General features: G+C 32.0%; 1 protein-coding gene and 1 pseudogene across 1 annotated transcript; both read right to left on the bottom strand.

Moving 5' to 3' along the window:
* Positions 1-3,752: 3,752 nt before the first annotated feature.
* Positions 3,753-5,439, bottom strand: LOC123218456 (protein BIG GRAIN 1-like B). The gene has a single exon (XM_044639917.1). It carries the CDS (start codon positions 5,023-5,025, stop codon positions 3,856-3,858), a length of 1,170 nt encoding a protein of 389 aa, XP_044495852.1. The 5' UTR covers positions 5,026-5,439; the 3' UTR covers positions 3,753-3,855.
* Positions 5,440-12,778: 7,339 nt separating this feature from the next.
* On the bottom strand, positions 12,779-19,207 carry LOC123219147 (annotated as a pseudogene).
* Between the last annotated feature and the right edge of the window lie 2,229 nt (positions 19,208-21,436).

Below are 21,436 nucleotides of genomic sequence, written 5' to 3'. Positions count from 1 at the left end.
TTCCTAGTCTAACAATTGGAAACTAGAAAAGAATATATATATATATATATATATATATATGTTTCTATAATTTCATTTTGTACATTTCATGTTGATAACCAAGGCATTCTCATTGTTTATAGGGATGACAATTTCAATAGGAGTTTAGGGTCTTTGGCTCGCCTCGTTCTTATTGGAGAAAAGATTCACCAATAAAAATAAGAGGATAGAAAAAAAAATATATCTCTGCAATCGAAGACGGGGATATGTATCCGTTTCTTGTCCCACATTTTCTCTTAAATGTAATATATAATATATTCTAAATAGTTTAAAATTATTACAAAATTACCCTAAATCTAATATATATTTATTAAAAAATACACATTTAATAGTTTTTATTGCAAAATTGTCACCTATCATTTATTTTATCTATTGAAAAACAAGAAAAAAATTAAAATTTATATTTACAGATGTGAGAAGAAGATTCTCTTTATCTCTTACGAGATAAAAAGATGAACTTTTTTTTTTACGAAGTAGGAAATAATTTTATTTACGAAGATAAGAATTTTTTATCATCCTCGTAACGAGGACGAACAAGAAATAAAGACAAAGAGAAGGATGCATACCCTTATGCCACCATTTCCTAGCGTCATCCCTAATTGTTTCATTTTAAGATAATGACAAAGCCTTACACATCACAGACGCAACTAACACTTAATAAACATGATTAGGTGCTAGATTTTTGGATTAGTCTAAATCTTCATCAAGCATTAAATAAGTTGACCACGATTATAGTTATGATTAGACTAATAAATATTGAAGAAAAACAATATTGTCAACGCAAGGATACGAGTTTGGTGGTCTCACACCCACCACTAGATCTCCCACAGTTTTGTTCACCTTCTCCACCTCACCAACCCTTTGAAAAATCAGGATTTGTCGTTAATCGAAGCTGATCTTAAATCATAATTAATTAGCTAATAGATAAGTTTAATATTATTTTTCCTAGTCACTGGTGTGTCAAATTGCTTTCATAAGGTCACTTCAGTAATTATGTTTAGGCAAATTAGGGTCTATAATTCTTTTGGCCTTTTCCTTTCCCACAGTACAGTCTAAGCTAAGTTTTAAATTTTGGTTAAATTAATTAATTATGTGATGATAGCTTAATTACTATATCACACTGTTATGATTTAGTGGCCCTCGTGCTTTATACCGCATCCAACGGTTGAGATTATGTAAAATCATTCTCACTGATCCAAAATATAAGTACAATAACATTAATTAACATGAAATTGCTCCTTGTTATCATTATTTTATTATATACCATATATAATATATATTTTATGATGTATAATATGATGTAATATAAATAAAAAATAATATATATTATAAAATATATTAAATTAATATGATATAATAAATATATTATACGATACGAATCGATACATTCTTTTAGAAAAAATAATAATGTAATAAAATTGTATCTAAAAATTTTATAATTTCAATCGTGTTTATGATATTTTTTAAAATGATAATATATCGATTAAAATTTTTTATTATTTTATTTTTTAAAAATCGTATCACACGATAAAATACAATACTCAATGTATAATACTGAAAATTAAGTTTTTTATATATGATATAATACACGATTCGATTATCATATAAATGTTATTAGTACATATATTAATAGAAAAAATCCAACATTTATGAATGTTTTGATTTTTAAAAGAAATCTCAACTTGGTGCCAACATATATATAGACTCTATAGACAACAGAACAACGCTGGTTTAAAATTTTTATACTCAAATCGATATATATCTTAATTAAAGGTAAAACTATATATATTTATAATGAGTATTAATTTAAGTAGCATATTTTTTTCACTTTTCTGACCATATTTGTATGGGAAGAGAAACAAGATTTATTTTTTAATTGAATTGGGAAATTCTTATGTCAGCTCTATTCCAGCAACCAAACTCATAGAATGTATGGTTGTGTCTAATGATTCGAGGAAGAGTTATTGTTAGAGACTAAAAAGTCTCACATCTAATAAATAGAATATAAGAGAGTAGTATATAAGTGTTGTGAATTAGATCTTAACACAAGTCAATTGATTTTGTGTAATATGAGTTTCAATATTTACACTTATAAGTTTAATATATATTTTGATATGGTATCAGAACACGAACCAAATGGTGGGTTTAATAGTCTAAGTGTTCCTGAATTAAGCGAGGGTGTTAGAGACCAAAAAGTCACATATCTAATAAATATAATATAAAAAAGTAGTATATAAGTGTTGTGGATTAGATCTTAACACAAACTAATTAGTTTTGTGTAATATGGATTTTGATCTTCACACTTATAAGCTCAATATATATTTCTGATATGGCATCAGAACACGAACCAAACGGCGGGTTTAATAGTCTAAGTGTTCCTGAATTAAGCAGGGGTGTTAGAGACTAAAAAGTCTCACATCTAATAAATATAATATAAAATAGTAGTATATAAGTGTTGTGAATTAGATCTTAACACAAGTTAATTAGTTTTGTGTAATATAAATTTTGATCTTCACACTTATAAGCTCAATATATATTTCTAACCGTTATTAATCGCTTAATCATTAGACGAAGGAGCAACTAAAAAAGCGGGAATACAGGCCTAAAAAAATTTAGAGCGGAAATAACATCACATAAAAAAGGATCACAAATTTTTTTTTTTAGTAGCTTAGAGCTCGCATATCCGATATGACCTTCATTAGAAAGACAAGACCGCATATGTCCATCATGGGAAAAGTAACAAATCAAAAACCATACTATTAAGAAGAGAAGAAAACAACAAAGAAAGAATGAAATATAATCTACTAATTTTTAAATTAAAGATAAGTAACACCAAAATATAAAGTAACGTGTCATTATTAGTATCCAAATTAATACCTTGTTCGGGCGAGAATTTTGGTTGACAGTTAAAAAGGCTTACCATTTTGCATACTAATTAATGCCTTGCATGTTCCTTTGTGTGTTATTTTATGTGCATGAGACAAAAGAGTGAATAATATAATATCAAAAAGGGAACACGAATTTGCTATAAATTGATTTGCTAGGTGGTTTTAAAATGATTTTTATGGGCAATATTTTATCAATAAATTTTGTAGAAAATCCTTTATTGAATTACTTTTGAGCAAATACTCATGGCTTATGAGCCAACCAAATTTGACAAGAAGGCCTTGTAGATCAAAGATTAGATCCTTTTGTCCACAGCTTTGGAGACCATGTATTCATTTCTCTTCTTTCCTTTTTTTCCACTATAATCAACTAGAGTTAAAAACCCATATAACCCTCATCGGAAAATCATTTTTGGGTGATCGCAGCCGGCCCCTGGTGGCCGGGGAAGTACTTTAGTAAAGAATAATTCAATTTTTAAAAAGAAAATTCTAGACTAATTGTCACTCTTTTGGCTAAAAATATCCTTCATTTATATGGTTTTGAGTTTGTGTTCTATTGAAGCAATTTAGGTCCCCACATATAGTGAAGAGAAAGCAAAAGCTTCCCTCACTTTGGATTAATGGTGAAGAAAATCTGCCCTATGCTTTATGTGAAGGGTGCTTTAAGATTCTTGTTATCTCCAAATTGAGGAGAGTTCAAAGTGTACACATTTTTTAATACATAATTAAGAATCATATAATTGATAGTTATTTTATCTTTAATTTAAAATTATCTAATCATATAATAACTCATCATTTATAAATCTAATTATATATTATAAAAGCATAAATAAGTAAGAGGAATTTTATCATTTCTACTATGTAAACCCCAAACCATTCATTAAATTTAAACCTAATTAATTAGAAACTTAATTTTTTTTGGTTTTTGGAATTACAAGATCAAACCATTTGCAATGGCTCGATTAGTATCAAGATGAGTTGTTTCATAAACCGGCAATTCTTCTCGGTACCTCTCCATTGCTCCAATGGCTGAAAGATTATCCAATTCAAAAAGATCGGAACTTGCACAACTTGCATCATCATCATCATCTTCCTCTTCTTCTTCATCAAGCTTCTCCTTCTTCTTCTGATAATTCTTCAGCAATTCCCTGGCCGCTTCTTGAACTCTTTGCCTCTCTATCATGACTCGATATTGAACCTCTTCGTTCTTGTTATTTTCATACAGATTCTTCTGCCCACAAGGCCTGCAGTCTTCATCAACGATAAACCTGACAGATCTTTTGGTTCCGTTGCTTAACTTGCCTCTTGATGATGGCGTGTTGCTCAAACAAGACCTCGAGAATGAGGATGCTGATGAGCATGACGATTCCGGCTGTGATGAGTTTACAATCTTTGCCTTCTTTGCATTTCCTGCAGTGAAAATAGAGTTCAAGAAGTTTGCGAGTCGGCCGCCTGGAGAAATCGGCTGCTTAACTTTCTTCAAATCACTGTAAATTTTCAAGGCCTTGGAAAGTTTTGTCTTCCCGGAAACTCCTTCGTGTTTTGGCGCTGCCGCCGCCGCCTTCTGCGATGAAACGTACTCTTTCTCCGGGCGAGAGGACGAGAGACTGATTCGAATTGGTTTCGAATAACAAGAAGTTGACTTGGATTTTGATTTTGCACCATAAAAGCAGTCTGATTCCGATGACGAAAAGCCGCCTCCGCAGCTGGATTCTGAAGAACTAGAACTAGAGTTCAACAACACCGAATTATCAAAATGATGCTTTGTTTCAAAATCGGCCGTGGATTTTCTTCGAAGAGCGACCTCTTCACAGCTCACTTTCTTCTCCATCCACCTCTCAATCGTGCAAGCTCGTTGCACACGAGCCATTTGATCATCTTCTTGCACTCCACGCCCGTGCTTCTTCTTCCTCATGGACTCTCTATAGAAAATCCTCTCTCGGTCATCTTCGTCTCCTTTACCGTTTGATTCGTCAAGGGAACGGTAAATAGAGTCGAGAAGAGTTGAAGAGAAAGAAGGATTGTTAGTTTCTCTCCTGCTTCGGCTCTGATGAAAAAGACGCTTATCTTCCCTCAACGAATACTTCTCCCACACATCCATGGAAGAACTCAATTCAGATTTTTATAATAATAATAAACGCAAACGCACACAAGAAATGAAGAAAGAAGCAGAAACAGTAGGTTTCAAATGATATTGTTTTCTCTTCTTTGTCTGCTTCAAAGAGAACTATATGTGAATCAAAAGCTGAAAAAACTGAGCCAGAAAGTGAGAGAAACAGAGAGAATGATAACCCATGAGTGAAGAAAGAAACGAAAACATAAACGTCAAGACAGAGAAGTGGGGATAAAAGAAGCACTAGCCTTGTTATTCTGTAATTCTTTTTTAGCTAATCTTATAAAAATGAGACAGCCATTGATGGGTTCTTGATGGCTTTGTAAAAGAGTATTTGTAATCAAAAGCCAAACCTCACGCCTGAAGACAGAAGAGAGAATGCTTGAAAGAGAAAGACAAAGAGAAAGGGTTCTGTTCTGTGTAACTTCCCTTTGAGAAAGTCTTATAAGGCCAGAGAGTTCAAGCCAGCTGGCACATAGTGCCAGATTGGCGATGATGACATGGCAGATTAATTAATTGATTTATTCTCTCTAATTCTATAACACTTGACTAAGTGACGTAAGATCCTGTTGTATTATGCTTAGTATACACATATGTTTAGTATATTTTTTATATTTTATCTATATAAAATTCATCTAAGGGTGTTATCGTAATTATAAACTAGATTGCTGATCAATTAAAATGTGCGGCTTATTTGATCTTTTTGACTTCTGTGTACATAAGAATAGTGCCAAGGGTTTTGGTTAATAAATGAAACGGTGCGTAGGAGTATACAAAAGAATTCATTCATATAATTATTTTATTTCTATATTATATAATATACACAGTGATGGTCGGCAAATTCTATTGTGGATTAAACAGGACAGCATAATGTATATAATATTATATTATAATTTAATTAAGAATATAAAAAGATTATAATGATTGTGCAGTTGATACGGTAAACAATTAAGGAATAATTAATAATAAATATTTTGTTTTGTTTAATCTTTTGGACCCTTGGCTTTCAATCATGGTTGTCACGCATTACCAATGTATTTGTTTGTTAATCTTCCCAACAATTTGGGAGTAAACTTAGGCAGACAAGGAAATTATGTGCATGTTCTTGCAATTATAATCTATTTAATCTTATTATAAACTTGATTATATTGTAATTAAATTAAATTTTGAACAATACGAGATCTTGTAAAAAGGTTTTGATTTTTGGTCCAAATTGATTAGACTTGATAGATTGTGTCAGTTCAGATTTTGCATTAAAGATTTTAACTTTTTTAATGACATCTTGCGAAAGAAGAGAGACTAGATCCATAACTATCACCAATCGCATTGATAAAGGTAATATTTTTCAAAATTCCCTATTTCAAGAGCTCAACCTTATTATCGAAGGATAACTTAACCCAACAATTGGGAGGCAACCACTTATGCCTCCAAAGGTGGCAACACAACTAGCTAGTTTGACACGAATAATCTAAGTGTTCATCCAAACTATCACCAATCACATTGATAAGGTAATGTTTTTCAAAATTCTCTACTTTAAGAACTCAACCTTGTTATCGAAGGATAACTTAACCCAACAATTGGGAAGCAACCATTTATGCCTCCAAAGGTGGCAACACAACTAGCTAGTTTGACACGCGTAATCTAAGTGTTCATCCAACAACTCGATGACATTGCCCTAGTAGCACCTATAAGGGCACCAATTCCCTCACCAATAATTGGCATGAGGTTGTATGCATCACGTATGGATACTTCAAGTCTCCTCAAGAGACAACAATAGAAATTCCTTGAGGTAAACGGTATATTCCTTGTCCAACATGCAAAAGAAAGCTCATGTAATAGATCAATCGTGACACATCACGACACCAACATTTCACGTATAGACATAAACTCACAAGACAACAATAACAACCCACAATGCGCAGTCATTAACTCACATCATGATAAGGATAACTATCATCACACAGCATTTCATACGCTAGGGTTATAATCAACCCTTTCATATTCAAAATAACTCACACTGAGGCAACATCAACAAGCAAGATATAAGCTTACACCGTGATGAAGGAAATTAACAATTCGTGGAGCACAATCCACACCTTAATGGAGGCACCCATAGGTGTGAAAACAATAGATCTCACTATAGGGACACCAACCCTCTCAAGGGATCAACTCAATCAACACCACCACAAGATAGGTTGAAAATCATTTTTGACAGGTTAACCCACCTTGATGAACAAGTCTAAAGGCATGACATGTGTGATCACTTAAATGCTCGTAAGGCTCACAATATAAAAGTGGTCAAACCAAATCAAGTGAACACTCCACTACAAGAGCTTAGACAAGCTCTAAGAGACTTGACCACTCTAGTAGAGAAGTCAGAATTTGAGGTGAAAAAATTCCATTCTCACAAACAAGTTCTAAGAAACTTGGCCACTCAAGAAAAGAAGCCCGAGTAAACCATGCACCCCTTTCCAATAGATTATAGGCACTGTTGATTACCCATATCAAAACAATTATATCTCGAAACGTATTGAAGCTATGATAGATCAACATAAGATTCATCACTCTTAGGTACTAAAAAAGATTTTTCGTGACATTATTTAACAAATTACTATAACTAGTTAAATCTATGATCACAATGAGATTGAATTGGTATCCATGTTTAATAATATCTGGTTATTGTTTCAAAAGTCAAATTATAATGTCATTGGTATTTGCGATAAACAATATTTTTGTATCTCATCCTTGATAAGATATTAGTTGATAAAATGATTCGATTGTATAATAATTATATCATTGAAAAGTAAAATTTGTTTTTGGTCTATGAATAAAAAGTTGATTAATTATAGATAATCACAATTCTATTCTTTATCAACATAACACAAAACTTATGGATCACACACAATAAAGGATACATTAGAGTGAACTTATGAATCACACACAACAAAGGATACATATTAAGTGAGTTACAATAGAGATTTTACGTGTACTGTGATATTGACCTAAGGTTTACATAAGCAGAAATTTTCATATAAATTCAAATAACCCTAACCCTAGTTGATCAAGTGATGGAGAGAAATAATTTTTCTCAACTTTTTACCAAATTCATTCACCCTAAAAAATGAAGTAGCATTCTTACGAGCCCTAGATAATTATGTTATTGTTTGTAGTGTTTTGGTGTCTCTATAAGGATGATTAAGAGTCTTACTATCGTGTGAGGAGAGAAAGTGAACAAGTTTGAGATGAATCACAAAGAGATAAAGCCTCTACACGAAGATTTATTCATTATCCTCGTTAATTTATTTTATTTTTTTTAATTTTCTCTCCCATCTTTATCATAAAAATCCCAAAAATCTTGATTTATTGTCCTTTAATTCCACTGTAATTTCGTTATTTGGGCTTGCATGTAGGATTCCTACGCTCTGAACACAAGAAGACAAAATTGGGTGGGCGATATGTTTAATTTGTTAATTTGCATGAGGTTCAAAGTGGATGGTGCTCATTAGGGCAATGATAGCGGCCGTCATTAATTAATACAAATTAATTAATTATAATCATTTGAAATAAATGATGGATTAGGACAAGAGAGAACGTGCGTCTGCATTAATTCCTCTTGATTACTTCCTTCTTAGCTTCGCTTAAAACTCAAGATAATTTTACATTATTTCATTGCATTTGCGTTGGAAACATGCACACAATTAATCTAGAAATTATTATTCATCATATTATATGGATAAGAAGCTATATGGATTTGTTCATTTAGCCCTAATTAAATGCCATACGCATCAATTAAAGCTTAATCAACTCACTTAAAGCCTTAAAATCATTTTCAGTTGCTTGCACTTAAAACAATGTTTTGTTTCTTTGGATAAACCATAGCTTAATAAACTCCTATCCAGAATTTTCAGATGATATTTCAAGATTAAATTTTTAAGTTATTTAGTTTAATAGTTATAAAATTAATTATTAGATCTAAAATTTATTCTATCTGATGTGATTGATTTTGATATAATATAACAATTTAATTCAAATAAAATTTGTCGTTACTAAAAAAAAAAAACTTGGTGGAATCATCACAAATTTGTTAATAAGAGGGTAGAATGAGATATTCTCTTTTGATACGTAAATGGTAACAAAATAAAAAGAAAGTGCCTTTAACAAGCTTAAATTGAAATGCATGTAAAATTTAAAAGAAAAACAATAAAATGACAATAATAAATATAAAATGAAAAAGTAAATTAACAAAATCGATAGTTTGAAAGACCTAAAAAATCATGACGTAGAAAATGAATCATTTATGAAAGTATGAAATTCCACTAATATATAGTGTGTATGAGTGAGTCAAAATCTAATAAATCAAAATCTACCACCAAATATTTATTGAGTTGAGTACTATACTTTATAATCAAACTGACTGTATCTAAATGTGAATTATAAAAGTATATAGAATAAGTCATTCATTTCAAAGTGATGATAAAGGATTGTGGACTGAGTTAACATAAGATTCCGTTTAGATCAAAGAATTGAAGTGACCAATTTGGGGACCCAATTGAAAACCCAGCAAAGTGTGTCCATTGACATGCCCTAACAATTAAGCTAGGCAAGAGTCTCCTTTAGAGGTGTGCATAATTTAGTTCAAGTCATAAAACCGAATCAAATCATTTAAAAATTATGATTTGATTTGATTTGCTTTATAAAATGGTTTGGTTTAAGTTGATAAATTTTTAAAAAATAGTTTTTAGTTTGGGTTATAGTTTAGGTGATTTTTAAACAAAACCAAACTGTAAACCTTTTTTTTTTTTAAATACATATATAATTATATTTGTCAGAATTTTTTGATAAACAATTAGGTGTATAACTTATTTTTTTATCTTTATTTTATTATATTCTTTTATATGTATATTATATATATTTTATATTTATTTTATATATTTATATTATGTTCTAAAAAACTATAGTTTAAATAATTTTATTAAATAATATAAATTTAGAAATAAATAATTTTAATAAGTTTAAACCAAACCAAACCAAATCATATTTTTTTTAATTTAATTTGATTCAATTTAAAATCTAAAATAATTCAATTTAATTTAAAATTTTTTCAAACCAATTTTCTAATTTAATTTGAAAACACTTTTGAACTACACCAAACCCCTAATCTATTTCTACCCATTCAATCAACATCATCATCCTTGCTAAGAATAAAATGAAAATGCATGCTTGGTGGGTATTGCAGCTGATGACCCAAGCCTCCACCATTGATGAATTGATTTGATTTGATTTCCCACTAGATTTGACACATCATTTGAGATTGTTCCCATTGCTACCACATTATTAAAAATTGTCCCATTGTGAATGCATTAATTCATTCAATTTAAAAGGTGTGTCTAGGGTTTTACTTCATTACTTTTTTTTGTATGCTAGCTAATTAATATATGTATATTTAATAGGAATAGGTATAATTTGGTATAATTTATAAAATCCATAATCTAAATCAAATAACATTTTTTTTAATTTAATTTAATTTAATTTAAAATATAAAATAATTTAATTTGATTTAAAAAAAATTTTAATTAATTTTTTAATTTAGTTTGAAGGAACTTTTAAACTATGCTAAATTGAATTTAACCCACCCACCCCGCATATTTTCAATCAAAACTCAAAAGGGTGTTTTAATTTATGTCCATTAATATTATTTTTGTAAGCTAATAAAGAATACATGGACAAATCAAATCAATCATTCAATAAATGCAGATCCACATGGCTAAAATTAATTTGTTTGCATGCCCATCACATTTTGTTGCTTGATTTGATTGATGATATTGGAATTCAATTTGTTGGGTCACAAAAGCACTACCTCTAAATTAATGCTGTTATGGTGGCTGCCACATTCAAATTTTGATAATGAATTGAATATATAGAAAAGATACCTCCAACTCATGCTACACCAGATCTAGTTTAATTGGGTTTGATGAATAGTCTTTTTGAAATTAAGGGGCTTAATAACAATTGTCATCATAGAAGATCTTGATTTGAAGTGTGGGTCACCATGCTAATTAGTTGATTAAGAGTTTAATTAAGATTGTGTTTGACCCATTTCATATAAATTTAATGGTTTAACAAAACCTTTATTGTCAGAAAGATCCCATTAATCATAAACACATCAAAGCGTATCATGAATAAATCATAAATAATAAAATTATATGTATTTATTTTAAATATATAAATAAATATATATTTTAATATATATTATTATATAATTAAATATTATTTTATTTGTAATTTAAAGTTAATCGATCAACTGATAATATATCAATTATATACTCAATTATGAACTAAAAAATGTGTACATAAAATTTTATTATTTTATATTAATGCTTCTAATATTTGTTGGACTTAGATTTAAGATATGAATCATTCATAGTCTATGGATTTTTTTTTTTTAATCCAACTTTCATTATGATTCTTTCCCCTATTAAAATGATATTTTTTCTACACGAAGATGATTTTGAACCCCCAATAGCATGGTTAGGCGTGGATATAAACCATGCTAAGTTTGAACATTCGGTAACTTGAGTTTGATTTGAATAAAAATAGTTTGATTCGAATTCAATTTGGGTTTATTAAAGCAAAATTAAGGATGACTCAAGTTTGATGCAAATAAAAAATAGTTTGATTTGGTTTAACTTGAATTTAGTTCAAATTCATAGCTCAAATATATTACTTGGATTTGTTACTTGAGTTCACAATTCATTAACAAATCAACGCCATTTTATCCAATAATGGCTAAAAGATGTCATTTTATCAATGAACAACAAACTCAAGCCACAAATTTAAAATCATAAATTTGAATCAAACTCAAATCAAACTGAATAAAACTCCTTCTAGAGCGAATTCAGCTTGGTTTAAAAAAAGCTGACCTTCCTAACTCAAATTTAACTCGAATTCAAATTTAACTCGAATTCAAATTAAACAAATTCAAACCAAACCGAATTGAGCTAGCTTTTTAGATGAGCCAGATCAATTCGAGTCTAAACCCTAAGCATGGTTCATGGCCATGTCCTTCATTCATGTTAAAAGAAAACTCTCAATATTGAAAATGTATACAACTTAGTTGAACCCATTATATGACAAAATCATAACATAAACAACCTCTATTTAGATTAGGCTAAACTCACATGATCAATCTTCTTTTTCTCCTGCTGTTATGACACCATGCAGATGAGGATCAAATTCAAATATCAAAATGGCATGGAAAGTAGAGAGAAAAAGGGCATTGAAATTGGGGTTTGATTTCACATTGGAAGTAGATAAAGGAGGGGGATTGTTGTTTGGCCAGTAAAAGTGAGAGCCCAGGTGCAGAAATATGAAAGCATTGGAAATTAATGTTTGGTAATCCCCAGGAAGAAAGCAATGCAGCAGACTGATCATAAGTGCAGAAAGAAAAGAGACACAACAATGCCCTTCCTCTTTCCCTTTTTTTTCTCTGACAAAGGAAGCACAACTTAACAATGACAAATCTCTCTCTTTAAAAAAGAAACATTCAGGAAAATTGAAATTTGGTACCCCAGAACATAGTCCCCATCTGCACACGACCATGAATCTACCTTTAGGCTTTAACTACAGGAGGAGATGCAAGAATCTGTGAATATGAAAATACAGAAAAGCTATTGAATTATCAATATTTACTTAAACATTACTACTGTAAATTGGTAACTTTAACCAATCCAAAAAGAGTTGATAGAGCAAAAATTTACGGCCTTTAGAGAGTTAGTCGTAAGATTCAAATTATAAGAGTCAGATAACATATTAACAGAGAGAGTTGGTGGAGGATGAAAACCACATAATGCATTAATTGAAAAAATGATATATGGATTACTCATTTCACAAATAAAAACTAAAAACTTTATATAGCTACTTCAATCCGGTACAAGGAGGTGGGTTAGGATTTGCATTTCTTTCAGAAGTTTGGAGTCCAGTTGAAATTTCCCAATTGCGGCTGCTGATAAGCACCAACTTGTGCTCCGGGAGCAGCTGGGGCAACCCCAACTCCCACATTGCCACCCATAGCAGGGCCCAAATGGTGTGGATTGGCCATTGCAGCAGGTTGTGGTGTTGGATGGTACATTCCTGGGAATTGCATGTGGGAAGATTGTGGTACAGCTGCATTGAAGGAAGCATGACCAGTATGGGATGACAAATAAGCTGCATGAGGTGTTTGTGCGGGTATGTTGTAGTATGGAGCCGACTGCAAGCCCGGAAGATCTCTTGGGTTCTGAAGCCAAAGTTCGGAAGTCTCAGCCTGCCATGTTGTGAAAAATTTTCCAAAGTTCATTCTCATACAATAATATCAATTATTATAATGTTATCAATCAGGTTTAAATCTATGCATTTTTCTCAGTGTAAGCAGAACACTCTGCATTCAAACCATCAATTAAATTGTCAAATGTATTCGAATTCGAGCAAAATCTCATGCACCTAATAACATAATAAGATATCACAGATGTTTAAGATGATAAACTGACTGAGCCTGTACATGTCTTTTTGCTGCATGCTTAACTAACATCACTGTAGATAACGAAAGAATTAGTGGCTACTGCAAACAGAAAGACTATTTTTACCTGCGGATTGGAAACATAAAGGTTGCCATCTTTGTACTTCATACGAGACGAATCTTCAAGCCCAGTAGCACTCCCAACTACATTAGGACCATTGATGGCATACCCAGTTGGATTTGTAAAGTTTCCAAACCCGGTAGGACTGCCCACAGGAACTGGCTTAAACTGCTGAATTCCATACTTTAGGCCATTTGTGCTAAGATGCGAACTACCTCCTGGCATCAGCAAGTAACTGCTCCCATTTGGTGGATGCGGATAGGCAGGGTTACTAGAATAGCCAGGCATGGCCATCTGTGGCACATAAAGTGGGGAGATGAATTGGCGGTATGGCATCAGGTTAGTGAAATGGGAAACATGGACTGGAGGATACATCTGGGTCATTTGTGGTGGTTGCTGCTGCTGTACCATGGCAATTGTAGATGCAGGGATGCTGTTGGTTGCATGTGAGGCCAGGGACTGTACCATGGCAATTCATTAACTCACAAAGATAAAAATCAAGCTAACTGAATTCATGATTCCATATAAAAAGCAAATACACAAATACATTATATACATTAATTTATGAGTGCACATGCACAGGTAACTCATGAATGATGCACTGCATATCTATTTACGAATATATACAAATATGACAATCATTTTACCTCTTGAGGCGAAGGTAGACCTTGTCCTCGTACAGTTTCCCCCACACCGGGTCTGAAATATGGCAGATCATAACCAGTCTGGGGATCATATGCCTGCAAGAAAAGCAATTCACATAAGCATGTTAAATTGCAAAAAAGCAATGAAATAGCTAAGAAATGTAAATATTCTTTATTTATAAGTACATCATAAGCACAGTTTATACAGTACTGTTAAATGTCATGCAAAAACCAGCTTTACAAGCCTTGCAAAGATCACAGATAACAGTCAAGTGTCCTTAAATTGTGCTCACCAAAAAAGTAGCCATCTCAGAAGGATCTTGCTGCTGTTGTGACTCTGAAAGAGTGTAGGTTTGGTTATTTTCCCGTGCTAATCCAATATCACCATAGTTGTCCAAATTCTGAGGACTTGAAGCTTCTTTAATATCATCAGGCAATTGATGCTCAGATGCTTCACCTGATGCTGTTGAGTCAGAACCAGAATTTCTCACTTGATCATCTACGATATCAACTGGCTTGTTATCAGAAACATCATCACCAGAAGACTTGGGAGCAGCTACAGACAGGCTGCCAATAGAATATTAATGTCACACATTAATTTATACCATCTGATGATTATTATTTCACTACTCCAGAAACCAACAGATTTTTAATAGGCATACATGCTATTTTTTAATGAACTAGATATGCCCATGAATGTTAACATAATCCTCTATGCAATCAATAATTTCATTGCTGAGTCAACCAGGCAAAATACAGAATTCAGTCACATCAAATAAAAAAAAATCAAAACTACCTATACAATATGTAAACAACCAACTCTGTGAGCACATCAACCAAAAGCAATTAATTACTTATATAAAACACCAACCTTGCAGCAGATTCACTATTCGATTCTTCTGCAGCACCAACAGATTGAAATCCAGATGAAAAAGGCGGGAGGAATCAAAATCCATACCTAAACTGCCAAAAGTTAGTCTGCAGCGATCAGTCTCAGGGACTCGAATATGCTGGGCTATGATTACATTCTGGTTTTCGTAGATGTCTACTCGAGAAAGCTTATCTCGTAATTTTGCTACATCTGACTCTAATTCCTTAGAATTGTCAGCAGGCACTGCTGTAGATTTAGTTGGTGTTCCAATCACTCCAGGCCCTATTACACTTGATTTTTGGCTCGATTTTGGTTTCCACTCCTTATTATGTTGTGATGCTGCATCAAAAGAACATAACCAATAATGTCCAAAAGATTTACAGAAAAGCAAGGCTTTAAGCCTCAAATTATTAAACTAATTTTGCAGTTAAGAAATCAGAATATTTTCCATGAACTGACTAATTTCCAAAAGGCTAAAAAAAACACTTTCAATGCACCACCACAAATGCATATTGTAACATAAAGATAATAGCAGCTTAATAACTCACTGCTTAGAAAAGGTACCAGCAAGAAAATTTCCCAATAATACACCAAAAAAAGTCTACCTCCTTGTCAATAAATGATACAGATTAGTACTGTCAATTTTTTCAAATATAGTTTAAATATGCCAATGACTGATCTTTAAACTCCCCATTTCCCCAACATCTTGATGCAAAAAACACTGAACTTTGAATCATGACATAAATGACATATACAACATCACATTATATAGATAAGGAAATAAAACATTTCTAACAGAGGATCATATAAAGCCATTGTAATTTCTATAGCTGTAGGTCAACAAGAGGGTAAATTGTTAAGCTTCTGTATCATTTCAAACTAACATGTTCCCTTTACCATATCACAGCATATGCGTACAAATTCAATCCATTACTGTTTTATATATCAATTTAATGAGGAATACTTAAAGTCCACCAAATAAATATGAAAAAGGGTTAACAAATATAGTTGTTTAACTTTTCAGTTAACACGTTGCTCCCTTTTAACAAAAATTCTTATATCGAAGCTCAAATCTGTAAGAAGTGTACCTTTTTGATGACCAATAGCTTGCTGGTGCGACTTGCCAGTATAATGATTAGTAAACAAAGCCCTGCTAACTGGAATACTGGGCATTCCAGAACCACTTGCAACATTCTGATTTAATTGGTCAGCCTTAGAAATTGCAGGAAATGGTTGAAATGATTCTGAAGAATTATCCCTTCCCAAAAGTGAATTTGAGAAAGAACCATTTGTTGCAGAGGCATCTTTGGCAGCATTTTCAGAAGACTGTCGCCCACCACCCACAACCCCAACTTCGCGCTTAATAGCTCCAACAGCAGCAGAAGATCTTGAATCAGGAGATGGCACATGAACAGGATCTGTGGAAGAAAAGTATGCACCAAGAGAATTGCTTGATGCCAGTGTCACAGATTGTTCTTGAGAATTGTTAGCTTTCACCACTTGCACATGAGAACCTGCACCAGGAAACGGTTCCTGTACATCAGATGCTTCTCTCCTATCAGTATCACTATGATTTGAATCTCGAGTAGGTCTATTCTGTGGATTGGTTGGTCCATTTGACACTTGAGATAAATTCCATCCACCAGAGGGCTTTTGACAGCTTGGAATTCCTGCTGGGCTACTGAAAAAGTAAAACGGCTATGTTCAATGTCATCCTAATCACAAGCAAGATTTGGCAATGAAAACCATAAGAACAGAACTTAAAGCAGTAATATCTATAGGTAGGGGTAATAGAAGTGCTAATTTGGGGCCACTTCCAATTTAGAAGTCAAGCAGAAAGTACCAACAGGAACGTACCCCTTTTCAGCAGCATTCAGTACCACATTCTCATCAGTAGATGTTGAGCATTGGGGCAGAAGAGACGTCATCTCCTTAATTGTATTTTGATTAACTCTGTTGTCTCTCACAACACGGAACTCTCTATTAATTCCTGCAGCTAGTAAGAGCCTATCCATCAAGAAAAGTGCAATAAAATTGCCTCATAACAAACAATGAAAGTTTAGACAAAATCTGTAGACTTAAATAGCTAAAATTCAATTAATGCATCAATGATAAAGCAACATGTAAGCAATAACAGGTTAAAATTTTCAATACCAGGTAATGCATTCCGAGTATAGCCACCTCTTCGACCATTACGGTCAGTAAATGTCTGCACTTTGGTCATTGGAATAAAATTCGCAGAACTTTTTCGTGGATCAGCTGAAAACTTGTAGCCTACACTCTGAAGCTAAGTACATATGTATTGGGAAGCAAAGTATTTAAATTAGAAAAGCTTTCAAGATGAAATCAACTCAAAAATATAGAAAGAGTACTAAACTTCTGGTTAAGAAATATTTTCAATTGAATCAAAATAAAATTTATAGAGCCATTCAATGTGTTGTTTACCAAAAGTCCTACCAGCATTTTCGTATGGCAAATAAAACATGCAACAGGGTTGCCACAAAAGGTCAAAAAGAATAAATAAGAGGACATCCCGGTGGTTAAACATTTACATATGTACAATACTGTCCAAATGTCCTAGAATTTCACTCAGCATATACCTATTCTACAGGCAGAAGAAGCAACATATTTCCTTTGGGATGTATACATGATTATTAACTATAATTTTTTCTCAGCAATCCTGGTTTAATCGCATAGAAAACAAAAATAAAATAATGAACAATAAATAATATTTGGAGATGAGAGAAAACATTGTTGAAAACTCAATGTCGTATCCTAATCATTTAAATTTCAACAACTGTAAGGCTAGAAAATGTTGGTGCAGTAAAAGATGACCACTAGCAATTAGCAGTTAATGAAACAATGTCTGAACAAAATTGCACCTCTTTCTTCTTGTCTCTTCTTCTCTTTACCTCATGAAATGGATCTGAATAACAAAACAAAATGCACATACATAATATATTAAACCAAAAAAATAACATATTTTCTAATAGAAAAATAAACAAAAAAAAAAGGTTTCACACAAACCAAATGTTCCAACAAAAAGAAAATCATCATCTTTGGGAACTATTACACATATTCAAGTTCTCTCTATTCACAAACATCAACCTTACACATTCAAGTTCTCTCTATATACAAACATCAAACTTTCCAACCACTGATGGCCAATTGTATAAAGCTCTAAACAACAGAGCAAATTAATTCAAAGAAACATTATTTATATGAAGAAACTAACTTAAATTCCTATCTCAACAACCTTCCAAGAAACTAATCAGATTATAAAAAACGCAGTTAAATAGAAATTGCTATGTTACTATAACTAACAAAATAACCAAAACAGATAAAAATTGCAAATGCCACTATGCAACCGAATTTGTTAAAACTAGTAATCAATTGTTAACTGCCCGACAAAATAAACCAACACGCGCTAACAAGAAACATCCCGATTTCGAAAGGTCAAATTTTTGCACTAACAAAAACTGACCTTGATTAAGCAACTTTTGAGCAGTTTCATTTGGGTCCATATTAGAGTCTTTCAAAGCCACATAAATATCAGCATCCGTGTGATTACCCACAATCTCTTTGATTGTTTGAATGGTTTTCCTCACACCCGCAGACAAAATCTGATTCCCACCTTCGATTCTCACTGACCCGCCACTAGTGACCATCGCAATCGCCACGCGCCGCCGCCACAACCACCACAGAGACAAAAACCAAAACACTAGCTAAAATCCACTTTCAACACAAGCCCACCAAGTTTCAGCCCCAAAATAAGAGACCGAATAGGCAAAAAGGGTCAACTAAAGAGCTTGAAAAGTGTACAGTGTCTGGTTTGGAGTCGGGTTGGTTATGGCTAGGGTTAGGGTTTGCATTAACACACATTAAAGGAGAAAATGAACGGCTTGCTGGAGGGTTTTGAAAACGCTCCCCCACTCAAAAAGACTTTGAAGAATTGTTGTGGAGTTTTGGGGTTTGTTCTGAAATGCCAAATTTGACCTTTCCGGATAGTTTAATTTTCATTAGGGTTTTTAGTATCAACAGCCATTTTGATGGGATTTGGTGTAATGAAATCGAAATTTACATAATTCTTGTAAACCAACTCCCATTAAGGCCTAGATTACCAAAATACCCCTGACTAAGAGCATTCGTTTAACACGTCAAATTCAGTTTAAATATTATTTAGGGCAAAAGACTATTTCCCACCCAAGTTTTGATATAAATATAAATGTATATACATGCTAGATCAAAACTTCAAATATCTACCTATAAGTTAACTTTTGTTATAATTTTTAGTTATAGATAAAAGTAAAATCGTCATTTTATCATTAACCCTAAAACCCTAACTTTCACCCCTAGATTTGAAAAACTAATATTTTACCCTCATTCTAAAAGTTTTAAAAATTAAAATTTCACCCCTAGAGTTTTATTTCTTCCCTTTCATTCTCTGGCGATCATTCTCTAGCTAACCTCCCATCTACCGGCAGACCCTCTTATATCCCAAATGACAAAGCTACCATGGTAACTCAACGATGACACTTTAATTTAGATTTGTCACGACGACGAACCATAAACCCTCGATTCAATCAAAACCACGATGGAGATGTTTGAGAGACATTTTGATTCAGCCAGGAAAATGACAAAGACTCTTGGGAGACATTTTCATTGGTTGAGATCCATCGCACGACGGGTCTGGACGAAGCATGACGATCTATCACGCAATGGATTTGAACAAAGAGATACGATCCATCTAATTTGTGACAACTTCGTCGTTGCATAGTCGTTTGAGATGTGAGATGGTGCATTGACAGATGGGAGATTGGCCAAAGAATGATCGTCGAAAAATGGAGGCGAAGAAATGAAACGTAAGGATGAAATGTTAACTTTTCAAATTTTAAGAATAGAGGTGAAAATTTAGTTTTTCAAATCTGATAAGTGAAATGTTAGAGTTTAGTAATAAAATGACGATTTTGGTATTTTTATAACTAAAAATTCTAACAAATGTTAGTTTATGGGTGAGTATTTGAGTTTTTCAATTAATGTGAATATGCTTTTAAAATTGAGCTAAAATTTGGGTAAGAAGTTATCCATTGGCCTGTTATATCATCTTAACACATTGAATAGAAAGGTAGACAATAATTGATCAATTTATAAACGGTTTGAAGCTGGGTAATTTTGTCAATTCAAAATTCACCACACATGACAGCATCCACTCAATTTGACGAAACCTCAGAACTTTAGTTATTGTTCTTTTCTTTCTTTTTCCTTTATATATTTTTTCCACTTCTCTCTCTTTTATTTTTTCCTTCTTTTTTCTTTTTTAATTTTCAACTTCCTTGCAATTTTGGCGAAATTATTGAATTTTATAATAAGTGATAGTCTTTAGAGATAACAATTTCAGTCTGAATTTAAAATTTACTTTTCTAATAGAAAAAAGATTTTCTAATAAAAAAAGGAAAAAGAGATAAGACAAAAAATATATTATTTGTGATATTTAAAATAAGTTGATTTTAATTTTAGTTAATTTTATTATTTAATATGTTTATATTATATTTAAATGATACAAAAAGAAACTTTTTTTCATAAATATGGGGACGAGAAAGAGATTTTTTTCTGTAAATAAAAAATAAGGAGAAGATTTTTTCTCATAAGAAAGGAACAGAGAATCGTTATTATTCTCATAACAAAGACGAATCAGAAACGAAGATTGAAATCCCTATAGAGATGAGAACATAGACTAGGGTATTTGGCCCTATTTCTCCCCATTGTCATCCTAAGCGCGTTGAAGAACATATACATGAAATAGGAATTAAAATACCAAGGTTCCTTATTATTCTCTATTTGCATGAGTGGTAAAAAAAAAATATTTAAAAAAATGGATATAATAATTTTATATATATATACATATTCTTAGAGTACAAATAATACATCAAAATTATTGTTATTCTTGAGAAAATTTGTTTTTGAAAATCATATCTCATCATGCACATTAATCTAAATTTGTATTATTTTAATTTATGCTTACAATAAGAAAATCTATATTTAAACTTTTTTTATTTTTTCTTTTTTAAAACTACGATACCTTTCACCCGTTAAATATCAAAAATTCAAACTCTCACCCATAAACTATTAAAATTAATAGAAATAGTTAAACTTATGGGTAAAATTACAATTTAACTAATAATATATTAAAAATAATAAAACATTATTCATTTCCTTCCTAGATTTAAAAAACTAATAATTTAAAATTTTACATTTTCTCCTCTAGAGTT

Source organism: Mangifera indica, chromosome 6 (assembly GCF_011075055.1).
Source record: "Mangifera indica cultivar Alphonso chromosome 6, CATAS_Mindica_2.1, whole genome shotgun sequence".
Taxonomy (NCBI): domain Eukaryota; kingdom Viridiplantae; phylum Streptophyta; class Magnoliopsida; order Sapindales; family Anacardiaceae; genus Mangifera; species Mangifera indica.
The sequence above is the reverse complement of the archived record's forward strand: the minus strand, read 5'-3'. Positions and strand labels throughout refer to the sequence as shown.